Here is a 24,786-nt window from a genome sequence, read left to right as displayed (position 1 = left end):
AAACTGGTATGGAATTGATTAAACTGTGACTTTGGTTTCATGATGTCCACAACTTATTTTCTGTTACTGAGGATATTGCCGCTCTTCCCAGTGATGATGGCTCTTTCCCTTTTGGGAGGTAGGCAGGCAGAGGCATTAGTCCCCCTAAAATACCAAGAATACTACCACGTTTAGGTAGCGTCTGCTCTTGGCAGTGCCAAGGGTGACTGCCCCTTAAATTCTTCCTCTGCAAAGGCAGTGAGTCCTGGAGGTGCCCAGCCATCTGGAAAGAGATGTGGTCACCTTGGTGGGGAGACTGAGAGGCTCCTGGGGAAAGTGGATACCCCTGTCTTTTGTGCTCCCCAGGGCAGCCTTGGCCTTTGGGTCCTTGTAGAGGTCACAGGTAAGGATTGTTAGGAACTCCAGAAACACTGGGAAGAGCAGGCACTCTTCTACCAGGGCTCTAAATAAAGGGGAGCCTAGACTTTAGGGGGCTCACCTACTGGCCCAGTGTGCCTGTGGAGCTTGGGCAGCCACTTCAGTCTGCCCATGGGTCACTGCTTCCTGAGTCTGAGCTTTCAGGGTTGGAGAGAGAAGAAGAAAGACCAGGAATAAGACTAGTAAAGTCTCCAACTTTGTGATCAGTGGTGAGGATTAGAGCTTGGAGGCTAAAAATCACAGCTCTGAAGACTGGGGTCAGAATTGAAGACAGAGGCAAGGGTCAAAGATCTGGGTCTGTGATCTGGAATTGGAACTTCCCTATCTCTGCTCTTCACCTCTGCCTGTTTCCCAGAGAAGGGTTCATGGGGAGAGAACATGTCCATGTGGGGCTAAGGCTTCCATGGAGATGGTGCTCAGGCCTAGTATTTTCCTAGTGATGAGGATGAGCTGAGAAAATCACTGTCTGAGCTGGTGGATGACAAGTTTGGGACAGGCACCAAGAAAGTGACACGGATCCTGGATGGTGGGAACCCCTTCCTGGATGTCCCGCAGGCTCTCAGTGCTACCACCTACAAGCATGGTGTGCTGACTCGGAAGACTCACGCTGACATGGATGGCAAGAGGAGTGGGTGTCAGACTGGGAAAAGGGCACGGGGAGGGATGCTAGTCTGGGGGGAGAGGGATGCTAGTCTGGCAGGGGGTAGGGTCTGGATCCCGTGACTACTCCTCTGGGGTTGCATATCCAGATAGATGTATAGGGGGATGCAGTAGAGGGGATATTGGGGTGTGTGGTTGTGGCCACACTACCCATATGCCCATCCCTAGCACCCCGTGGGAGGCGTGGCTGGAAGAAATTCTACGCGGTGCTCAAAGGGACCATCCTGTACCTGCAGAAGGTGAGAGGCCCCAGAATCCTTACTCCAGAAGTGCCAGTGCGACCTCCAACAGGCCCATCTTGAGGTGCTCAGAGGGTCCCTGGCAGGACCTGGGGCTTAGGCAGATGCTGGATCCTTCCCTCATTAAAGTTTGATTGGGGCTCACAGAGCTTTGGGTTTTCAGAGAGGGATCTTTGAAATGCCCGTGGGCTCAGAGGATACACACTGGAAGCTCTTTTTGGGCCTTGGGACAAACCAGGGTGGGGAGAGGAGTGGTTGGAGTGCTTTGTTAGGATGGGCATGGCACCAGAATGGCAAGAGCTGAAGAATGGAGGGAGTGTGGGGACAGGAGGGGGAGAGTATAAGAGGGGATGGTGAGGGTTGAGGAAGTGTAGGTTAGTATACCAGAGCCTGGTTATGACAGAGGCTTGCCTGTCCCCACTTCACATATCCAGGATGAGTACAGGCCTGACAAAGCTCTGTCTGAGGGTGACTTGAAGAATGCCATTCGTGTGCACCATGCTCTGGCTACCAGGGCTTCTGACTACAGCAAGAAGTCCAATGTGCTCAAGCTGAAGACGGCTGACTGGAGGGTCTTCCTCTTCCAGGCACCGTAAGTAGGAGTGGGAGCCCCCTCACTCCACCCTGGGCTCAGGGCCAGTGGCATGGAGCCTGTACTGCACCCCAATCCTCATTTGCCTTAGGTGAGGTGCCCTAAGCTTGCCTGCACATCATCCACAAGAGTGAATGTGTCTACTTGGCACAGACCGACAGCCTGGGTCCCCTGAAGTAGAGGTCCTCCAGTGTGGTCCTGTCAGCATCTCCTGGAAACGTATTAGAAATGCAATTTCTCTGGCCCCACCTTAGACCTACCGAATCAGGAACTCTGGGCCTGGGCCAGCAGTTATGTTCTAATCAGCCTTCCAGGCGATTCTGTTGCAGGCTGAGGTCCCTAAATCTGGGGCAGATGGAGTCTTAATGAATCCTCCTTCACTGTAAATCGGGGTGGGGAAAGGGATGAGAAAGACTCGTCCTTTAGATTCACTGGAAGGCCTTTAGTCCACTCCCCTGCACCCTGTCCTGTAACTTGAATTGGAGTTTCATGTGTCAGGTGAATTTAGAAGGCAGGAGGCTGGTAGGCGACCTCTCAGGGTGGGAGTGAGCATGCTGGGCAAGGTAGTGGGGCAGGGACAGGAGGCCTGAGTGGGGATACTGCTTAATCCAGGGCTTACCCTGGGCCCACTGGCTCTAGAGCCCATTACTCCAGGGCCATTAGCTCTGGATCTGGACAGCTTTATTTTCATATGAAAATCCAGGTCTTGCCTAGAAGCTGGGACAGCAGGGAGCTCCCTATGCAGACTGGACCAGGCCCACCCCGCCCCCATCCTGCCATCCTCCTTCACTCTTTGTGAAGGGAGCGGCTTTCTCCCTGTGCCAGGCTGGTGGTGGGTCCTGTGTGCCGGGTGGGGGACAGGGAGACCTATTGTGAGGAGCTGGTGCCCTCTCTCCTCCCCTCCTGTCCCCAGGAGCAAAGAAGAAATGCTGTCCTGGATCCTTAGGATCAACCTGGTGGCTGCCATCTTCTCAGCCCCATCCTTCCCCGCTGCTGTCAGCTCCATGAAGAAGTTCTGTCGGCCCCTGCTACCCTCCTGCACCACTCGCCTCTGCCAGGTACGAGCTCCTAGGACCCCAGTGCTACTTCCTCAGGCTGCCTCCAGCCAGGTCCCCATCTAACAGCCTCTTCCTCCAGCTCCTGTATAGTACCTGGTCTTGAGCTAAGAGACAAGATGAAGAGGCAGATCTTCTCCATCCCCATTGCACTCACCCTCATTTACAGATGGGAAGACTGAAGCCACGTGCCGCACAGAGGCCTGATTCTTTGCCAATGGCGATGTATCCTGTGGATGTCATTGTGGATCTGTAGCCACTGTGTGTGTCTGAGCATGAATGTGAGAGAATGCATGTGTCACAGGGAGCTAGGGACAGGCAAGATGTGGCTGGCCCTGCATCCAGTGCTCTTTTGCTGTCCTTACCTACCCTTAAGTGTTTTATTTGTAATCCTAAAAAAACTACTCATGAATACTTGAATTTTTTAGGGAAGAGAGGATAAATGGTAGACCACTGCTTGGGAGGAGGGCAGGAGGAGCTCCATACTTCCTGTCTTTGTCAGGGCCCCTTTCCCACTGGGCCTTTGTCCTGGGTCTCTCACTGCACTTCTAGGCTGCAGCTTAGGAGCACACACCCCACACCCTGTGCACACATATACCATACAGGCACACACATGTGCATGTGAGCATACACATGTGCTGTGCACCCACACCCATACTGTACACATGCATCATACATATGCACACACATGCAGCTCATTGCCCACCCAGCACGAAGTGGTCTGGCTGTACTTTGGTGGGTGGGATGTGTGTGCACACTTGTCTGTGAGTAACAGTGTCTCTGGGTGATTCTGGGTCTGTGACCTTAATATATGTGTCTGGGCACGAATCTGAGAGAATGTGTGCAGTGTACGGCGCCAGGGATAGCTGAGGCCAGGCTGTCTCTTGGTCCATTGGGTTTGTGTGTGTATGTGAGCGTCCATATGAACTGGCAGGGGTGGGGGTGTCTGGAGTGACTGTGTGTCTATGTCAGGGAATGATCTATGTGCTCATTCTAGTGTGAGGCTGTCATCTCCCAAGCCTGCTGTGGATTTATCTCAGAGGGTTGATGCCAATCAAAGCAAGGCAGGAAAGAGGAGGCAGGGCACTCCCTCTGGGCTCCACATACTTGATGACCCTGGGCAGGCCTCAGTTTCCCTTTGCTGAAGCAGATCCAGCGCAATAGGTTTAGACCCACCCATGACATCCTGAGAGTGGGACCTCAAGTCTAGGACTTGTCTTTGCAGGAGGAGCAGCTGCGTTCCCATGAGAATAAGTTAAGGCAGGTGACTTCAGAGCTGGCTGAGCACAAGTGCCACCCCATTGAGAGGGGAGTCAAGTCCAAGGAGGCTGAGGAAAACCGGCTGAAGGAACACTATCTCACTTTCGAGGTGCGTTCTCCTTAGGGCCGATTGCTAAGGATGGCACTGGGGCAGAAGGAGGAAGCCAGCTCTTCTCTCTGTCACCAGCATCATTCCGCAGCCAGAGGCTCCTGGTTTGGGGGGTCTCCACTTTGGGGGCTCCCCTGAGGCAATCATGAGCCATGCATGGCCTTCTGTGGGCCAGTCTGATCAGTTCAGCTGCCAGTTGTTAATCAAACAGATGTGCCCTTACTTGTGTCTCTCAAGGAGCACGAGGTGGGCACCATTCTTCTCCCAGCCGCTCCTCACCTGCGCTTCCCCCATGACCCAGCCTCTCGGGAAGCTGTCACAGCTCAACCATAGACAGTGCAAGCCCACCTGCCTGACCTACCCCGCTTTTGTCTCCTTTTCCTCTTCCACAGATGTTTATCGGCAACAAGCTTCTCCCTTCTCTCCATCTTGTCTCTCTGTCCCCCCTGCCCTGATTCTGCCTCACAATGCTCTGTAAATGGGCCTTCACCTGGTGAAGGGGGGGCAGCTTGGGGAAGGGAGGCAGGAACCACTTGTCCCTTTTGGACTGGCCTTTGTATTGACTTGCTGATGGGGGCAGACAATACAGAGGCTGAGTCTGAGCCTTTGGGGCAAGAAAGGCAGGAAGTCACTGATCTCAGTCTCTGGATTTCTACATTGATTTTCTACTGTGTGAGGAAGAGAGGAGCATTCCCAGGAGAGATCCTGACCTTTTGAAAAACATAAAGCTGTACCACTCTTAAAGTCTTCTCAGACCCACACTCTCTGCAACATAAAAAAAGGATGGCAAAAGCTACAGTGGACTGATCTCTAACCAACTGCCAGGCATGAGTGCCTTCACTCCCTTGTACTGATTGCTTTAATCCTCATGTCAACTCTGTGAAATGGGTTCTCTTAGTATCCCCATTTTACAGATGGGAAAATTGAGGCTTGGAGAGGGCAGATCACTTGCCTGAGGTGACAGTTAAGAAGTGCAGGAGCCATGGGATGCCTGGGTGGCTCAGCGGTTGGGCGCCTGCCTTCAGGACATGATCTTGGGGTCCCAGGATCGAGTCCAACATTGGGTTCCCTGAATGGAGCCTGCTTCTCCCTCTGCCTGTGTCTCTGCCTCTCTCTGGTGTGTGTCTCAAGAATAAATAAATAAGGGCAGCCCAGGTGGCTCAGCGGTTTAGCGCAGCCTTCAGCCTATGGCCTGATCCTGGAGACCCAGGATCGAGTCCCACGTCGGGCTCCCTGCATGGAGCCTGCTTCTCCCTCTGCCTGTGTCTCTGCCTCTCTCTCTCTCTCTCTCTGTGTCTCATGAATAAATAAATAAAATCTTTAAAAAAAAAAGAATAAATAAATAAAATCTTTAAAAAAAAAAAGTGCAGGAGCCAGGATCCTATCCCAGGTGATTGTAACTCCAGCACTCTGGTCTTTCTCACTTGCCCCTGGCTTAACTGGGGGAGGTGAAGCCCAGCGGTGAAGGGTCTTTCTGTTCATATGACAGAGCTGCATGAGAACAGTGTCTCTGCACCTTTACTCTTTGCTTCTTCTGGGACCTCAGCCTCTCCTGACTGTGGTGAGGGCTGGAAGCTCAGAGTCAGGACCTCAGACATAGTGACCAAATTTCCCTCCTAAGTGTTTACCAATTTGTAACACTTTTTTTTTTTTTAAGAGTGAGAGAGTGGAGAGGGGCAGAAGGAGAGATTTTTTAAAAATTTAAAATCAATTAGCCAACATATAGTACATCATTAGTTTCAGATGTAGAATTCAGTAATTCATCAGTTGCATATAACACTCAGGGCTCATCATGTCAGGTGCCCTCCTAATGCCTGTCTCTTAGTTACCCCATTCCCCCTACCTACCTCCCTGGGAGAGAGAGAATCTTAAGCAGGCTCCACACCCAACATGGAGCCTGACATGAGACTCAATCTCACAACCTTGAGCTAAAATCAAGAGTTGTATGGTTCACCAACTGAGCCACCCAAGTGCCCCAATTTCTAATACTTTATTTATTTATTTTTAAATTTATTTACTTGAGAGAGAGAGGGAGAGGGGAAGAGATGGGCAGAGGGAGAGAGAGTCTTAAGCAGACCCTATGCTGAGCACAGAGCCCGATGATGCAGGGCTCAATCTCACGACCCTGAGATAATGACCTGAACCGAAACCAAGAGTTAGACACTCAACTGAGTGGGCCACTCAGGCACTGCACCTCCCCCCATTTATAACACTTTAAATAGCTTATGAATGTACTTCTCTATTCATGCTCTTACCAACACTGGACACTACTGGATGTTTTAATTGTCATCAATCTAAGATTTAACAAGGGGTGTCTCATTGCTATTTTAATTTGAATTAAAAATTTTTAATTGTGGTCAATATGCATGGCATAAAATTTATCATCTTAACCATTTCTAAGTGGATAGTTAAATAGTATTAAGTCTACTCACATTGTTGTTTAACCAATCTCCAGAACCGTTTCATCTTCCCAACTGAAACTCTACACCCATAAAACAGCAAGTCCTGCCCACCTCCCCTTGTTGCGCCACCTCTCCTCTCCATCCCCCGGGGGCAACCACTGTTCTTGTTTCTGTTTCTGTGATTTTGACTACTCTAGTTACTGCCTATTAGTGAATTAATAACAGATTTTGTGTTTTTGTGACTGGCTTTTGCTCAAGTTTATCCATGTTGTGACATGTGTTAGAATTTCCTTCCTTTTTAAGGCTGAATACTATTCCGCTGTACATGGATACCACATCTCTATCTTTTCATCTGCTGCTGGACATTTGGGTTGCTTTCACCTTTTGGCTTTTGCAAATAGTGCTGTTATGAATATGGATGTGCAAATATTTCAGGCGTCCCTGAGACACATGAGTTTTAAATTTTGCATTCCTATTTGTCAATTTTTATTTTGGTTGTCCTTACTTTTGGTGTTATACTCAAGAAATCATTGCCAATTAATTTGAATTTTTTTAAAAATATTTTATTTATTCATGAGAGACAGAGAGAGAGAGAGGGGCAGAGACACAGGCAGAGGGAGAAGCAGGCTCCATGCAAGGAGCCGGAGGTGGGACTCAATCCCGGGTCTCCAGGATCACATCCTGGGCTGAAGACGGCGCTAAACTGCTGAGCCACCCGGGCTGCCCTAATTTGAATTTTTAAAATTATGAGTAAGATTTCTGTGTATGTGTCTCTTGCCTAGTTTTTTTTTATTGGATTGTTTATCTCCTTTTTATTGATTAGTGAGAGCTCTCTGAATATTAAGGAAATTGGTCTTTTGTCACCTAAGATCCAAATACTTTTTTTTTTTTTTTTTTGCATTTGTTGTTTGTCCTTTGACTTTGTGTTTGGCCTTTCTCTGTCTTTTTTTCCAGAAAAGCCGTTATGAGACCTATATCCACCTCCTGGCGGTGAAAATCAAAGTGGGCTCAGATGACCTGGAGCGGATTGAGGCCCGGCTGGCCACCTTGGAAGGGGATGATCCTTCCCTCCGCAAGACACACTCAAGCCCAGCCCTCAGTCAGGGCCATGGAACTGTGACTGGCAGCAAAGCTACAAAGGATACCACTGGGCCTGATACTTAGCTGGCATTGATAGGCAGGCCCCAGAGGCAGGCAAGTGTTGCCAGAGGGGTCAGTGAGCACAATTCCAGCCAGGGGCCACTTGTACCAGCTCCAGGCAATTGACAGGCAGCCAGAGGGGTGCAGAGAGCCCCATGGGCCAAGGAGACGGAGATGCTATTCATGGCGTTGGTCTTCTTGCATCCTGGGGTTTATCTGGGCCTCATACTTTCTCCTCAGCCCTCATGTTCCTCTCCACCACGGAGCCTCATTTTGTAGGCCAGTCGTGTGCATGCTCTAGACACAATGTCACTGGAGAAGGAGGAAGGGCAGCTGACCTTGCAGACCCTCCCCTTCTCACAAGTTCCTGTCATCTCCCTGTTTCCATTCCAAGGGCAGGTCTGGATCCCTACCTGTTCTCTTCCCTCCTCAGACTTGACCAGCAGCAGGTCGGCAGACCACCAGTACCATCCTCTCCTCCCTCCACCCAGTAGCTTCTGCAACCACGCCTTGTTCTCCTGCCTCCCTTTGCAATAATCCAGGACCTGGGCCTGCTCCCTCAACATCAAGCTGTCTACTCGTGTGTACATTCGCCTCACCTTCCATTTATAGAGGCCATTACTGCTTTCTTTTATATGGACAAAAATGTATATATATAAAAGAATATATATATGGAGCTCCTTTAGAGATGATTTTGGAATTGATGTCAAAATGAAAGAAGGAAAAGCCTATACGAGAACTCCACCTGTTAGCAAGGAGGGCTGCCATCTGGCCTCTTGGTAGCCCAGACACTCTGGGAGGGAAGGTGGAGATAGTGCTGACCTCTTCTCCTCCCATTTCCCTTCTCCCGGCTGACCTGGGACTTCCACTGCTCTTCCAGTTGATGCTTTGGAATGAATAGACCGTGTGTGCATACGCCACCCCATCTTGTTCCACAGGCATTCTGGGGTATGAGTAGGGTGGGACCATGGCCCTGTTTATATTTTGGTCTTTATGTTGATGCTGCCAGGTCTCTGAGCTCCAGAGGTGGCTTCTTGTACAGATCTACTGCTACTGCTACAGGAATAGAAGATACTCTGCCTTGCAAACAGCCACTTGTCAACAAGCCCAAAGATGTTTGGTGGAGGAGGGTTATGGAAGCCATTAATTTCTGCTCTTGGGAAATGGTGGAGTAAGAAGTTGCTGATTGTTTTTTAAGTTGACATTTCTTTCACTCTTCTGGTGACCCAGGAATGCTAGCTAAGGACAGGCCTGGGAAGGAGAGAAAAATTTGCCATGTGATGACCACTGACTAGTATCCTGTAAGCCCTGAATTCCTCAGACTGACAAGTGGTGGGGGTGATGGTTCCTTTAATGAGCTATGATGAGCAGATCCTTATATATTTAAAAATAGGTTAGTTGGGGCAGCAATTTGACCTCAGTGATAACATATTTAGTTAGTTGCAAGGTTGACTTGTCTTATTAAGTACCTAACATTTACAAGCACGCTCACATTTGATACAAGGGATGACGTATGAGTCTGTGGAAATATGTAGTGATTTAAATCCAGATTATTTAATTTGGATCCACTGAAGTGTATTTTATAACCAAACCATCTGGCCCCTTAATTTTGCTGAGGGGAAGTAAATGTTCACTTAAATGAAATCGAAAGAGCAATGTAACACAAAAGAGCTCTCTGTACTTTCTCCATTCTGGCTCTAAGGTCTTTGATTTTGAGGGTCAGCTTCCCACCTTAATGAGGGTGGATGAGTGAAAGCAGAGGAGCAACCTTCTGTCTGCTGCAGACAGATATGCTTCCCTGAGCACTAGTGATGTCTCCCATCAGTAAAAAATCTGTTGGTCACTTTCTTAATTGTATAATTATTTATTGTAAATTATATACATGTACTACTGTACTAAAATATGTACATTATAAAACATACACAAAAATAGAAATTTAAAAAGATGAGATGAAAATAAATCTAAGAGTTCTAATATTTCTTTCCTACATTCTAATGGGCCATCATATTCCCCCCCAATTTCTGCCCCTAATATGCCCATTTTCCAGGACTGTCCAATTCCCGGGGCTGGAGGACTACAGGTGCGAAGCAGCAAGTGGTTTGCGCCACCTGGTGGTCCTGGGAAGTGGCTTCGGGCTCAGGGACTTCTGGGGGCTGACCCTTGACCACAGTGTTGAACCTTCATTTTCTCATTCACTGAAAGTCACCAGTGCTGCACACTGTGCTGGGTGTTGAGGATAGTGTGGTGAGGAAAGGACTGAGCAGCTCCCTGTCCACATGGGGCTCACAGTCTAGTGGGGAGGACAGGCCGTCACTTTACCATTTGGGACCTTGGGAGCACTGGGGACAAAGCCAAAACTGACCTGGAAGAGAGAAGATAGAACTGGAGGAGTGAGGAAGAAGACAGTGACTCAGGAAGCGGCCTGAATGTCCTAAGTGCTCCTGGCGGACAAGGTGGTAGTAGGGAAGTCACTAAACAGGGCTATACCTCTTCCTGATGGGTCTATACTAAAGATGCCCCGAAGCAGAATGGAAGAAGAGCCTCTCCAGACACACCTGCCTCCAGGTCCCATTCACAACCGTGAAATGAATGGGTGGTGAATTCGATTAGGCTCTGGCCTTCAACTCTTGACTCTCATAGGTGTTTTAGAGTCCACAGCAGATAACCAAGCTACCAAATTATTTGATACAAGTACCTGGGGTCAGGAAAATGCCAGGGGGTTCACCAGGAAGTCAGTCACAATTACTGGGGTTCACTGGAGTCACAGGTGGTTTCTGACTAAAAATTTAGAAGGTAATAGCAACTCAGAAGGGTCAAATTTGACACTGAGGGGTTGTGGAAAGGCCTATGGATTCACCAAGAGGTCGTTCACAATTATTGGGATTCACATAGAGGTCAGAAGTCACATAGAAGAATTAGTGGCTGTCAGAAAATTTTAAAGCCAACAGCAAACTCAGAGCCAGCAAAGGGATTTGGATGAGATCACCAGATGGGGCCTGGGAGAGGTCAGTGATTTGCAGGTCTATATACCATTTAGTTGATTATTTCCTCTGTTTCTTTGTAACAAGTGCTTTTTCCCCCAGCACCCCCACAGTGAACACAATGACTTTAGTTCTTTCTTTACTTTTCCCCACCACCTCCCTTTCATCCAGTTTTTGCCACTCTGTGTGATTCAAGAATGCAAGGCACAGGATACCACCACCACCACCATCATCATTATCATCAAATTAGCGATTAGTAGGCATCATGTGCCAGAAGTAATTCTGGGTACATTTTCGCATGCGCGCGCACTTGTCAGCCACCTGAGCCCTTTGGATAGAAGACTCCCTTGTGTCTGGCTGGAACATAAGGATTCCTGGCACTGGGCACTGGTTTAATAAATGAATCAATGAGAGAAAAGGCTTCTTAACCCTGGACCTCCATCTGTCTTCTTGCCCTCATCAGGGACTGCAGGTTTAGACAGGCCCTGGCTCTGAGGGGCTATGAATTTGGGAATAGCACAACACCCTGTGGGCTTACAAGCTGCAGCAGCTGTGGTCTTCCTGGCAGCCAAAGGTACCCATTATGCCATCTTGCATGTCCAGGCCTTGCCTGTGACATGCCTGAGGCCCCAAGGGTCATCTTGCCTCAGCTGCCCCAGTGCCAACCCCACAACCCTTCCCTCCTCACCCACGTAGGCCGGAAATTGTTGCCTCATTGCAGCCCCAGTAGCTCCAGGGCAGGAAACGGGCCAGGTTTCTGAGGCTGAGCTCAAAGCAGAGGAATATGCATCAGCCCCTTGGCCAGGTTCCCCAGCAGCCAGGGGGGATACCTTGTGAATATTCTTGGAAGAAGGAGGAGGGTTGCAGCCTGTCCTGGGAGCTGGAGCCAGGGAGATTAGAGGTCTCTTCCTCCTAGGCACTACCTTGGCCCTCTCCAGTCTCCACACCAGCATCCATCCATCTCCACCCCAGGTCCTCATTCTGTCTTCTCTCCTCATCTGGGGGCTAGGCACACACAATCAAACATGAGTTATTTCTGATTTTATTTATAATATAAAAATGTTCAAGTGTCAACAGTCAGGTGTTTGGACATTTCAGGGCAGGGTTCCCATTTGGTTGGTTTTTGTTTTTGTTTTTTTTTAAACAATTACCTTTTTTGACAAATTAGCAGTGGACCCAGTTTTGTGGGGGTGGGGGTGGGGAGGACGGGGGTGGAGAGGGAGTGGAAGTCATAGGTGGCTTGGGGTCTGGAAGAGTTGGTGTTATTTTATTGCTAAAAGGGGAATCAAATACACTGTGGAGTGGCTCTTCTCGGTCCCAGTGTGACCATGCATCCAATCTAAAGAATCTGAAATGCAAAGGACATGCAGGCATAAAATAGAAAAGACAACCTGTAAACGAAGGTGCTGCAGAGGACGGAAGGGCATCCTGGAGGCCATAGGTGAGGAGGAGCCGCAACTTTGGGGCCCTGGCAGAGCTGCCCCCTCCCTGGCGCCGGGACTGTTGGGAAGACCTTTCTCAGTGCCCCCTCCCTTATTAGCTGTAAGGAGCGGGGAGGCTCCCTCCCCTGTCCTGGTTGCTGTCGCTGGGACTCAAGTCTCCCCCTGAATGTCACTTGACCCCAACTCCAGCTCCAAGCCTAGGAGCTTCATGGGTCTGGGACTCAAGATCCTGCCTGGGGGCAAGGCTACTCCTGGCCCCACTTCCTTCCTCAGGGCCAATCCCCTCCCCGCCCCCACCAGCACCCAGCAGGCCTCTTCTTTGCCAGCTTCCTCTCATCCTTGCCAGCTTGAGATCCTACATCTCCCTCACCCCCCCAGCCCCCCCCCCCCCCCCCCGCACTCCACCCCACAACCCGACTTCTCTCCAGGAGCTCCAGATTAGCGTACAGCAAAAGGCACCACAATATAGGTATCTATTAAAGAGTCAAAAAATTGGCCCATCTGTCTTTTTTTGTTGTTTCTTTTTTTTTTCCTGAAGCTGTAAATCAGGATGTTACATATAAATAGTTTCCCTATAAAAACGTCTTTCCGTTAGCTAGTATTATAAGACAATTTTTGCTAAAATGAAAATAAAACATTTTGTTATACTTTTTATCTTTTATAGAAAATAAAAATATTTTTATTTCTTTTTTTCCCTCCTTTCTCTCTCCAGGCGGTGGTCTCTGCTCTCCCTAAAGACAGTGGGGCAGGCGAGGCGGAGGGGGCGGCGGGGGCCCCTAGAGGGGCGCCGAGTCCTGCTTGCTCCGCGGGGGCGGCCCGCGGCTGTGTCTGCTGCTGGCCCGCGTGCTGCGGCTGTCCAGGGAGTAGTAAGTCCTGCTGTCGGCCGCCGGGCAGAGCGGCGGCGAGTCCGAGCGCAGCGCGTCGTGCGCCGCGCGCAGGCCGAGAAAGGGCGTGCTCTCGGCCGCCAGCGCCCCGTCCGCGTCGTCGTCCGAGGCGGAGGCTGAGCCGCCACCCGAGCCGCTGCTCGGCGACAGCGAGTCCCGCGCCGCGCGTGCGCGCTGCGCCGCCAGCCCGTTGAGGCGCGAGCGGCGCCAGCGCCGGGGCCCCGCCGACGTCCTGCGGGACGCGCCGCGGGCGCGCGGGCGCGGCGGGGGCGGCGGCGGGGGCGGGGGCGCGCACTCCTGCGTGGTCTCGTACTCGTCGTCCTCCGGGATGCGGAAGGGGCTGGCGGGCAGGCTGCCTAGGCTGCCGCCCAGTGCGCAGGCCCCACGCCGCGGCCCCGGCCCTGGCCCGGGCCCCGCTGCGGGGTAGTAGTAGCTGTCGTAGCTGCGCTGCATGTCCGCGCCGGGCCCGGGCCCTGGGCCCGGGGGCGCCGGCTGTCGTAGTAGCGGCTGCTGCTCCGCCAGGCGGTAGCTGATGGGCGCGGCGGGCGGCAGAGACACGGCGTGCGCCGAGTTGGGAGACGTGATCTCAAAAGTCGGCACCTGCGTGGCCAGCGAGTAGTGGAAGTCCACGGGAGAGAGGCGCGCGGGCGTGGTCAGTGCGGACACGTACCTGCGGGGAGAGGCAGAGGCGTGGGCCGGGGCTCCGCGCCCGCGCCCGCGCCCCGGTGGAAGGGGTGGATCCCAACGGGAAGCCGCGGTCTAGCCTGGGAACCCCGCCTGCGAGAATCCTCACTGACCTGAAGCACTTTCCTTAACCTCTCCCAGGCTCGGGTTCCTTATCTGTTAAGCGGGGATCACCACAGTGCTCATTCCATGGCGTTGTTAGGGTGATTCCTTAAACGAATCAAACGGAACGTGCCAGTGCCTGATGATGCTCCGTGAAGGAGCCGTGGGTGTGGGGGATGCCCGCAGTCACCACTATTTCGGAATGGTTACTTTAGGTCAGGCTCAGGCTGGGGCATTTGACACGTACCATCTAATACAGGAATTCCGTGAGACTCTTATGTTAGCCCCACACTACACACGAGGAAACAGACTCAGAACATTTAAATGAAAAAAAAAAAAAAAACATTTAAATGACTTGCTCAAAATTCATAGCCCCAGGAAGTGGTGGAGTGGGGATTTGAACCAATGCCGGGCTCAGAACTTAGACCCCATTGCTTTCTAAAGTCCCCATTACGGAAATCCCTGCGTGGCGCAGCGGTTTAGCGCCTGCCTTTGGCCCAGGGCGCGATCCTGGAGTCCCGGGATCGAGTCCCGCGTTGGGCTCCCTGCATGGAGCCTGCTTCTCCCTCCTCCTGTGTCTCTGCCGCCCCCACCCGTCTCTCTCTATGTCTGTCATAAATAAATAAATCTTTAAAAAAAAATAAAGTCCCCATTACTCTTTCAGAATCACCTGTCTTCCCTCTCTCAAATGCACATCCAGTTAGCTACCGTTCCGTCTCCTGAAACACACACCATACCCAGCTCTACTCCATTCTGGGCTTAGTTGTTCACTCCGGTCATTAATGCACTCCAGGGCCTCTCCTCCACTGTATGCAGTTTCCAGAGCAATCTTTTAACATCACACTTTGCTTAAGGGATCCTTCCTGCTTACCCATCCAGGGCCCACATTCTAAGCAGAGTCCATGGCCATCAGCCACATCTACCTGGCCCGGGCCTATCTGTTCAGGCCCACCTCTGCTTCCCTACAGCTCACCCTGCTCAGGGCACCTCACTCACTAGCCATGTTCTCAAGCGCCTCTGCTGGAACAACTCAGGATGCTCCCCTTGCCTGGAGTGCTCTCCCTGTCTCTCTACCTCCCAACCACTAAGAAGTCCTATTGCTACTGAAAACAATAGCTACTCCTAGTGTAGGTAGGTAGGCGTCGGAGAGCTACATGCACATGATCTCTGATGGCCTTCAAAAGAACCATGTGTGACAGGTACGGTATTTCATGATCTACAGCTGAGGAAACACAACACAGGGGTGATCAACCTGCTCCAAACCACACAGGTGATGGAGTTGGGCTTTGAAAGGTTGGTCTTGGAAAACCCGGCTACTTTCTAGAGCCTGTAGTCAGAGACTGGGTCTCGCCCTGGCAGAATGGCCTGTGCCTAGTATGTTCCATAAGTGGCTGTAAGCTTCACTGGTTTGTGTCTGTGGCTCAGAGCTCCTCGAGGTCAAAAACCAGGTGGGCCATCTCTGGGTCTCCAGGCAGGCCTGCTAAGGGAGGGCTGACACGGAGTAGGCTAAGTTAGAGCAGGAGAACATTTTCTCTCTACTCCTGCCTGGAGTTGCCAGTACTATGCACCTTTCTCTGCTGTCCTCCCACAGACCCCACTTGCCGAGGGCTAAGCAAGGTGGAGGGCTGGCCTCCTGTGACTCCTGGCATGCAGTCAGGGAACAACGGGAGTTTCCTGGTTCTCACTCCATCCATTCCTCAGAAACTCTGGTGTCTTGATCCTTGGGTCTTGCTGCTGATACTGCCAGGGCCTGAAGTCACTCTTCGCTCGTGCCCAGCCGGCACTCCTTGCAGACGGCCTCCCCTCTCACCCTCCAATCTGCTCGATCTTGGTGTCTTTCTGTTCCTGCCAGGACATGGGGCCTCTGGGTGACACCAGGGTAGGGCTACCATATGTTCTGGTATGTCTGGAACAGCCCCTTTGTTCCTGATGTTCTAGTACAATTATTAACATCCCCTTCTACTTTGAACAGTGTCCAAGTAGGACAATTAAATCAGATGGCCTCTCTGCACCAGGGTCCAGTGGCCCGGCTGCAATCCCAGCCTGTCAATACCATGCTGATGACCTTGAGCCGAGCATTGAACCTTTCAGGGACCCTGCTGGCCAATCTGAAATACAGGCATGAGAATCTCTAGAGTGACTCTGTGGTGCCCTCAGGGACAGCCCTGGGTCAGCGGTACCATTCTCTGGCCAAGGTGGGGCATGAGTCACAAGGCAGGAACTGACCTCTCGCTATGTGGGGAGTCACGCAGGGAGTCTATGGAGTCGTGGTAAGGTGGCCCAGCAGCCCTGCGCCGCTCTTCCAGGCTGTAGGCTGCTGCCCGCCGCGCCCGGGCCTCCACACACGCCGGGCTATTGCACTTGCTGGTGCCTACTGATGACAGCATAATGCCCGACTGGGAGTCGGAGGTCAGGCTTTCAGAACGTTCCAGGCTCCACGTGTGGCTCTCATGCCTGGAGAAGCCAGATGGAGGAAAGGTGAGGGATCAGGAAGGGGCAGGACAGCCCAGCAGGTGGGGTCCCAGGCCCATCCCCTCCCTGGTTCATTTCATTTCAGGCACTATCCTTTTTCACTCCGAGCCAATGTGTTGTATCTTGTAGGAAGAAGGAGGGCTGAGTGCCCTGTGGATGGGTGAGCTCCCATGTGCACAAGCCTCTTTTCCTCTGTGCCACCAGCCAAGCTCCCCCTGGCCTCGGCCTGGGGCCTCCTGTCTGGGACCCTTCCTCTCCTATGGTTTTCAGCCACCTGTGTCAAGAACACAGCCCTGGTGGCCAACACATGGGGGCCCTGCCTATTCCATGCCACTTCCCAGGGAAGAAGGGGGGCAACCATGTTATTGCTTGAGCTCTGTGAACCTTTGTGCTGGGGCAGACCTCCCCACCTCTAAAGAAAGGGAAGCTAAGGTGGACTAGGTTCATATGGGCCAACTCAGGAGGGGGCATCAAATAGGTCTGGGTGTTTGAATGAGGAGGCACTTTACGCCGATAACTTGGTGCCCATATTAAACGTCAGGTGGGAGCATAGTGATGCTGTTGTTTCTCAGAGGCTGGTTTAGACTGAAAAGGAAATCTGGCCCTCTGAGGATCTAGATGAACGTTTAGTGGTGGGTTCTGGTCCATTTCCTTCCTCTGACTCAGGGACTCTCAAAACAGAGCCTAGCCTGGCTGGGTGTGTGTGTGGGGTTCTCTTTGTATGTCTCCAGGAAGATGTGTGCATGCCTTCTGTGGGTGTGCGTGCAGGAGTCTGCAAATCTGTGTGGGCCTGGGTGGTGCCCACCTGTGGCTGGAGGTGGGTGTGGCTGTGGAACAGTGGTGAGAAGGAGAACAGGAGTGGCTCCCAGAGAAGGTGGTCTCCGTTTCCCTCCGGATGACATGGTCTGTGGCTGGCACGTTCTTGGAGATATACTGCAACAGACACAGTTGGACAGGAGTTAGTGCTGGGTGATGGAGTTGGCCCTCTTTCCAGGTGGTGATGGAGAAGCAAAGCACTAAGCTCTAGGTTGGGGAGTTGTCCACTGGATAAGTGACTTGGTGTTAGGGCAGCGATGACCCCAGCAAATCAACCCCTTGAGGAAGTAGGTAGAGCGAGGCCAGTCATCCTGGTGAGGCCAGGCTAGCAGGCAAGACTGAGCATGAGATGGGCTGGCTGCTGCCCTGGCCTGGCCTTGCAGGGGGCATGACGAGGCTGGCTAGCCAGTGAAGGCTCCAAGGGGTTTCTGGGAACACCACTCACATCTGCCATCTGGATCTCCTCAGGGTCCAGCCGGGGGTGGCTGGGGCCATTGGCCAAGCTCCGGTTCTGGTGGGCTGGGCACATGTTCTGCCGGAGGTGACTATGCATCTGCTTTCGCTGTTTTCTGCACAGGAGAAGGGTGTGTTAGCCTGGTACCCACCCCCCACATGTGTATGAAGTTCCCTAGCTATCCCTCCAGGGGAACTCTTCTCCTTCTGCCTGGATGCCAGGGCCTTCTCCTGCTACTGCTCTTCCTGCGCTCCGGCTGCTCGCAGATCTACCTCCTCCACTCGCACCACCAGCTTGGATTTGGCAGGACCTGTGCGAATGGGTTCTGAGCTTTGGCTCTGCTGAGAGACTAGAACTCCACCATTCCTAGCTGTGAAATCCTGGGCCAGTTACTTAAAACTCTCCATGTTTCACTTTCCTCATCTTAAAGTGGGTGACCACTTTCCCATTCCCAGTCCACTGAGAATTAAGAGCAGATAAAATACTCAAGCAGTGGTTCATTCATTCATTCATTCGCTATTTCTTGGGTTTTTACCATGTGCCAGATGCTGTTTTAAAACAGAGAAGGTGACAGACATGATCCCTACCCTCATGGAGCTTGCACGCCAGTAGGGAAGGCAGATAATAACCATATAAATTAATGAACAAGGTACTTTTGGTAAAGTGCAATGAGGAAAATAAAACATGGAGCTATGGTGAGCTATGCTTGTGGGACTACTCTACTTTGGCCATATTAAGTACCCAATATGTTTGTTCTGTAATGATCCATTATGTCACTCTCCTTGAAAGGCCTGGACTGGCCCTCTCTCACGGCCCTCTCCGCACCCTTGCTCTGGCCTCTGAGGGCTCTGTTCTGATCCTTCACTGTGCTGGTCGCCTCTGGCCTCTGCGGCTCTGCATATAATACTACACTCACTGGAACACACTCGGCCTCTTCACCTGCTAACTCCTACTCTTCTTCCAAGCTCAGCCTAAAAGCTTCTTCCTCGGGGAAGCCCTTCTTGGCCCCCAGTTGAGACTAGGCACCCCCAAAATGTACCCCGTTACACTGGAAACCTTGCTTAGAGCACCAGCCATGTGCCTGGTGGAGGGCCTGGTATCCAGGAGGGCACTGAATGAAAGTTTGTTCATTAAATGAATAAATGCACTGGAGCTTAGAATAGGGGTTTGCTTTTCTCCTAGTTCTTGACCTCAGTTTTTCTTGTTGGGCCCAGTCTCCTCTGGGCTCCTTGCGCTCTAACTCCCAAGGCTGGCAGGGCTTCAGATTCCATGGGTAGGCACAGCAAGAGTCAAGACTGAGGGACTCAGTCCCCTAAGTAGTGGTTAGGCCCAGACCTGTCATTTTTTCTGCACTACATCACTCTAAAACCGTCATGGACTCCCTATCATTTATAGGATGAATCCAGGCTCCCTAGCTTAGGATTCAATGCCCTATGCCCTGGTCCCTTACGTACCCTTGTATGTCCAGCTGTCTTAGAGTCCTGTTTCTCTTCTTCTTGACCCCGGGCCTTTGCTCCAACTAGTCTGGACTGCTTATGCTCTTGGAACACAACTGATCCTTTCTAGCATTTGTCTGTTACCTTGCACTATTCTACAGGAACTGCCCAGCACCCCCTTTCTGCACCCTTCTTCCCCTTGCCTCGAGGTTCTTCCCTCATCTTTCCTCTGCCTAGATGTGACCCAGCCTCATCTTTGCTGTGTTCTGGCCTAGCTCTCTTCTGGGTGGGACTACACAGTCCCTCCTGAGGCCTCTTTGTCCCCTGGGAAGGTAGCCTGCCTTTCTGTGCTTCCCCATCCCCAACACAGCTGCAGTGTGCCTGCCTGCCTGCCTATTTGACAGGGCAGATGCTCCTACGCAGTGTCCTCCGAGGTACATACTAGGATCATTCCCACTTTCCAGATGAGGACTCTGAGAAGTCTATCCATTTGCTCAGGATCATGGCAAATGGGAGAGCTGAATTTGAACCCAGATCTTTCTTCTTCCAACACCTGTGCTCTTGACAATTCTTATTCACTGCTCTGGGGCCTGTCTTCTCTTCCCTCTGCTCCTGCTTCTTGGCCCAGCCCTTTGGCCTTGTACCAGCTCAGAGGCCTCTGCAGGGGCTGTTGGGGCACAGGAGGGTGGGGGGTGGTTAGGCCAGACATTGGGGTGGGTGGAGGGGTTAGCAGTCCTGGAGGCCCATCCCTAGTTGGGCTTCCGCAGGCCCGGGTGCCTGGCACTTACTTGGTCTTGCAGTAGGCGACCACGCAGACAATGCCCACCACCAGCAGTGCCACACAAATGCCAGTAATAGTCAGGACCCTCTTCTGGTACAGCTCCTCGGCTTCTGCAGAGGCAGAGGTAGAGAATGTGAGGGAACCGGGCAGGAGGCAGATCTATGGGGACAGTGATGCAAAGATGTCCCCCTTCCCACCCCCAAAGCTTCGGGCTCCTGTCAGCTCAGGGCCTCCCAGCTCCTTGTATCTCCTTCCCCAGCTAGCCCCTCCCTCCTGGATTGCCTTCTGTTGCCCCAAAATCTACCCACCATGGATCTGGTCCCAAGTGACTACCCCTAAATTCACCTTCCCAAACCATACACCCTGCCCAGAGCATGTGAATGGAAAATGCAGGGGGATGGAAGTGAGTAGGATGGAGGTGAAATTCCAAAGACTATAGTGGGGGCAACCCATTTTGACCAGCAACCTTGACCGACTCTACAATGGCCTCAGAGAGCCTGGATGGGCTGGGCACAGGTGTTCTTCAAGGCAGTGAACATGTAGACCCTGGGCAAAGGCCTGGTTTGCCGTGTCAGCTTTGCCAAGAAGTGGAGAGTAGTTTGTGCTGGGCCAGTGACAGACCCAGAGGTTGGACCTAGGAGGGATGCCAGGAGCAGGGACAGAGCAGACCAGGCCCATAGAGTGGGGCATGGAAAGAAAGACCTTGGTTTACCCCTGGGCCTAGAAAGCACATGGCCCTGGCCCACTTCAGCCTTTCCCTTTGCTTTGAGAAGCCCATGAGTGGCAGCATGGTCCCTGATGCCTACAACAGTTCTTGTGCTCACGGAGCAGCCCCCACCCTTTCAGAGGAGCTGAGCTAGGCTGGGCTTCAAAGCTGTCACAAAGAACCGACTATCCCCTCCACCTCCCATTTCTTGGTGGGGCAACTCCAGCCCTTCTAGAGCAGAGAAAACAAGGAGGAAGAAAAGGAAAAAGGGGACAGCAGGAGCCTAGACACTCCCTGCCCCTTCCTACACCTGCCAGCTGGCCCCTTCTCACAGCTCCCTCTCCCCAGTACAGGGACACATGGAGGCCAGACCCCAACACCTAGGGAGCCCTGGGAAATGTCCCTAAGTCCTTGGGTTTGCAGCACCTCCAGTGTATACCCACTAGCAAACACTGGGAGTCCAAACCCTCCAGACACACATAGCTTTAGAACTCTGCCTATCTGTACACAGACACCTTCACAGAAGTTCTCTCATACATGTCTAGGGAAGCATATACATACACGCCATCATGCAGTCTTAAACAGCCCTCCACCCTGGACCCCCCTCTCTGGGCTCTGTGGTCCATGTCCTGCCTCCAGTTCTCATCCCTGCCCACCCCCCCAGTCCTCTCCAATGGGATATCTGTCTCCATCACTCCTTTGAGACCGCTCTGGTCATGGTCACCGACAATGTCCTACTGCAAAGTCCCAGGGTCATCTGCTTCCCCGACAGCTGACTCCCCGGGTTGGGCCTACTCCCCCTGGATGGTTCTTCTCTCCTGGGTGTCCTCCTCCCCCACTGGCTGACCTGTTCAGTTGCTGCTTCCTACTTTTCTATGTGGGCCCAGAGCTCACAGGCTGCTTTCTTCCCTCCACCTGCCCTCCTCTCCTGATCTCATGCAGCTCACGTGAAAACTATATGCAGGTGACTCTCAAATTTGTATCTCCTGCCCTGACTTCTCCCTGAGCTCCAGACTCCTCTACCCAAGGGCCAAGGCCAAACAGAAGTGCAGATTCCCCAGCTTCTTTCCAGACCTGCTCCCTGCCCTTCTCCTCCTGTCCGTGGCAGCCCCTGTTTTCCTGTCACTCTGGCCCCAGACCTTGGAATCACTGCCAATGAGTCCTTTCTCCCACCTGCTCTGATACCTGGTGCTTTAGCAGCGCTTCTCAGCTCTGCCTCCCAAGTAGAGTCTGGCATGGACCACTTCCACCACTTCTAGTTCAGTCCAAGGTGATGTCAACTCTCACCTGGACAGCTGGTCACCTCTGCCTCCACTCCTCCCAGCCTGTCCCTCAGCCCAGTCTGTTCTTTGCCCCAAAGCCAGCAGACCATTTACTTATTTTCTTAAAACTCACAATGGCTGCCCCCTGCAACTTGAGTCCAACCCAAACACCCAGTATGGCCTAGGAGGCCAGGGTACTGTCCCAGCCTTCCTATTATGTCCCATTGGTGGTCCAGTCCTCATGTCTGCTGTGCCCAGAGTTGCTGGCATTCCTTCTACCCATTGATTAAGGCAAGCTCAGTCCAATCACACCATACCTAACTTGCCGTGTCCCCTCCTCAAACACTCCCCCTGCTGTCTGCAGGTTGCCTACTTTCCATCAGGTTTTAACCCACATGTTACCCCGCAGAAGCCTTTCCTGGCCACTTAGCTAAGGTAACTCCCTCCCCAGCTAGGCACCGTCCCATCACCTTCTTTTATTTGGCATGGCACTTACCACCACCTGATATCTTTCCTGTTTGTTGTCTGTCTCATCCTGTGAATTTGAGCACCGGGAGGGCAGGGACTCTGTATGCCAGATCACCAGTCTGGCAAATTCTGGGGTTCAGTAGATGCTTGTTGAGTTGGTGCAGGAATGGACATACAGACCACCATTACAAACACAGACGTATTTGAGCCCACTCACATTCACCTTCACACCCTCACAGTGCCACCTGCACGATGCTCAGCCCTTAACACAAAGATGTCCCGCTGCACACCTTCATGCACTCAGCATCCTGTACTGGGAGGCCTCACAGGGTATGTGACATCTCCGCCCCCCACAACATACACACCCCTGCAGGTCTGCCTCACATACCCCTGCCAGGATCATACACACCACGCAGACTCAGCCCTTCTCCTCCCAACCCATCACTGGCAGCAGACAGACACACTCTTGCATAGACTTTGAGCTCTGTCTTCTGAGAAGAGCTGACAGGGGCTAGGTGGTGAGGGAGCTAGTGCCTCCCCAGACCTGCCTCCAGAACAGCCTTTTCATACTGCAGATTCTGCACTGCATCTGACCCCACCAAAGCCTCGACCCTTCTGAGCCCCTGCATTTTTCCTGCTGTAACATGTCTGGACATTTGAAGTTGGGGTGGAGCCTCCCAGCACAGAGAGAGGACAGATGACCCCTTCAGGTCCCTTCCCACTCAAGGTGTCTCCCGGGGCCCAGAGGGCAGTAGTGGGAGGGAAGTGAGGTTCTGAGCCAGGGAGCAGGAGGGCAAGTACCAAAGGCCAGCTTGCCCTAGACCCTGGCTTATCTTGCCCACAGGCAAACACGCCTGCCATTGTGGAGACAGTTCATGGAGGGAGTGACAGCCTCAAGCAGATGGCAAAGCCTGGTAGACAGACACAGGGCAGGGGCCAGAGGCACACAGGTGTTCTCAGCTGCCAGTGCAGTGCAGAATGGAAAGCCATGGAAATGGAAGTGGGAACAGAAAGGAAGATTAGAGTTAAACTGAAGAGGATGCCCCTCTGCACAACTCTCCAAGCCAGGATTCTGTGGCTTCTGGACACCAGCTCTGCGGAGGCCCGACTGTTGTCCGGCCAACCTACTGGGTAGCACAGCTCAGGCTGCTCCTCCCCCGTGAGGCCTCCCAGTGACCAGCCTCAGGCAAGGGGCTGCCACTGTACACAGGGCACACAGTCTGAACCCTAGGGTGCTCTGCTCTTCTGAGCTCCTTGTCTACCCCAGATCAATATAGTTTATGATAGGACATCTTGGTGGGGCCAGAGGAGATTTTTGGAATCATCCCTTTTCCATTTTGGGGGAAGGAAACTAAACGTCCAGCACACATGGTGTCAGAGGCTGCGGAGAGGAGTGGTGTGGATGGCACTGACCAATACATAGAGCTCCATACCCTTTAGTTCAAATCCAAGGTGCTCTGGCAGTGCAGAAGAGAAGAGGGTCACAGAGGGGAAAGGATGGAGGGAGAGATACAGAGAGAGATGGAGGAGTGGGGAGGGCGGGGGAGGGCAGGAGGGAGAGAGGGAGGGAGAGAGAGAGAGAGAGAGAGAGAGAAACGTTGGTCAGGACTCTTCAGACACCAGCAGCCAGCCTGTGAGGTGAAAGCAGGTTAGTGGTGTCCCCTCCCGGCCTCCTGAGCCCCCACCCTGGCATTCAGTCCCCAAGACCCCTGAAGGAGGGTGGAGAGAGGAAATGTTAGGATCAGCAGGCAGGGCAGGTTCTTTAGAGATGAGTTGTGGGGTTAGTACCTGGTGGGGAGGCAGAGGCGCGAGAGTCAGTTGGCAGGTGCCCCAGGGAAGAGAGGTGAGTGGGGGTGGTGGTCTGAGGAGTCCCTATTTCCCTGCCTCACCCTGGCTCCAGTGCCAGGATTTCCATATTCTCATGCCCCGCCTGGAGACTGCCTGCTCAGCGCTGAGCTCATTCATTAGGCCCTCTTCTCTGTTCAGAACAAGGGCATGGGGCTGCTCAGGCTGGCCCTTGGCTGCGTCCTGCCTCCAGAGGTGTGGTTGGCCTGCTCATCTACAGGGACCCTGGGCATGGAGACGCTTGAGTATATGCGGAGAGGAGGAAGCTCCAGGCAGCAGGTCATTTCTCCACATGACACTTCAACACCCTAGAAGCCCACAGGGCCTAGGCCCTGGGGTTTGAGTCAGATTTCACTACTTAGAAAAGCAAACTGCTACTTGTAGGTAGAGCCCAGTGCATTCACCTGTAGAACATGTGGTGTCAGATGGTGGGCCAGTTGTGCTTTTTGAAGTGGAATCATATTGTAAGTGTGTGCTTCCAGAGCCCTGTGAGGTGGGCACCCACACCATAGAGGGGTTAGATCAAAGGGCCCCTGCCCAAGGGCCAGCCCTGCCCCAGACCCGCTGCGTCTCCAAGTG

The 24,786-nt window shown here is 52.5% G+C and overlaps 2 protein-coding genes across 8 annotated transcripts in view; one reads left to right on the top strand and one right to left on the bottom strand.

Annotated features, from left to right (window-relative positions):
- PSD2 (pleckstrin and Sec7 domain containing 2) overlaps positions 1–12,648 on the top strand; it is a 120,438-nt gene extending 107,790 nt beyond the window's left edge. For all 4 annotated transcript variants that reach the window (XM_055331379.1, XM_055331380.1, XM_055331377.1 and 1 more), the window contains 6 exons: positions 855–1,045; positions 1,246–1,316; positions 1,751–1,908; positions 2,822–2,966; positions 4,189–4,332; positions 7,689–12,648. In XM_055331379.1, coding sequence (XP_055187354.1) covers positions 855–1,045; positions 1,246–1,316; positions 1,751–1,908; positions 2,822–2,966; positions 4,189–4,332; positions 7,689–7,898 — 919 coding nt within the window. In that variant the 3' untranslated portion in view covers positions 7,899–12,648. The remainder of the gene's footprint in view (positions 1–854; positions 1,046–1,245; positions 1,317–1,750; positions 1,909–2,821; positions 2,967–4,188; positions 4,333–7,688) is intronic.
- A 61-nt stretch (positions 12,649–12,709) lies between these two features.
- Positions 12,710–24,786, bottom strand: part of NRG2 (neuregulin 2) — a 243,269-nt gene continuing 231,192 nt past the window's right edge. For 3 of the 4 annotated variants that reach the window (XM_055331365.1, XM_055331366.1, XM_055331367.1), the window contains 5 exons: positions 19,934–20,036; positions 17,701–17,824; positions 17,245–17,372; positions 16,194–16,421; positions 12,710–13,851 (listed from right to left, as the gene is read on the bottom strand). In XM_055331365.1, the coding sequence (XP_055187340.1) occupies positions 13,074–13,851; positions 16,194–16,421; positions 17,245–17,372; positions 17,701–17,824; positions 19,934–20,036 (1,361 nt within the window). In that variant the 3' untranslated portion in view covers positions 12,710–13,073. Of the gene's footprint in view, positions 13,852–16,193; positions 16,422–17,244; positions 17,373–17,700; positions 17,825–19,933; positions 20,037–23,795; positions 23,820–24,786 lie in introns of all 4 variants that reach the window. The other variant, XM_055331368.1, reaches the window with a different exon arrangement.

Source organism: Nyctereutes procyonoides, unplaced genomic scaffold (genome assembly GCF_905146905.1).
Source record: "Nyctereutes procyonoides isolate TBG_1078 unplaced genomic scaffold, NYPRO_anot_genome, whole genome shotgun sequence".
Taxonomy (NCBI): domain Eukaryota; kingdom Metazoa; phylum Chordata; class Mammalia; order Carnivora; family Canidae; genus Nyctereutes; species Nyctereutes procyonoides.
This window is presented reverse-complemented; position numbering and strand designations above follow the sequence as displayed.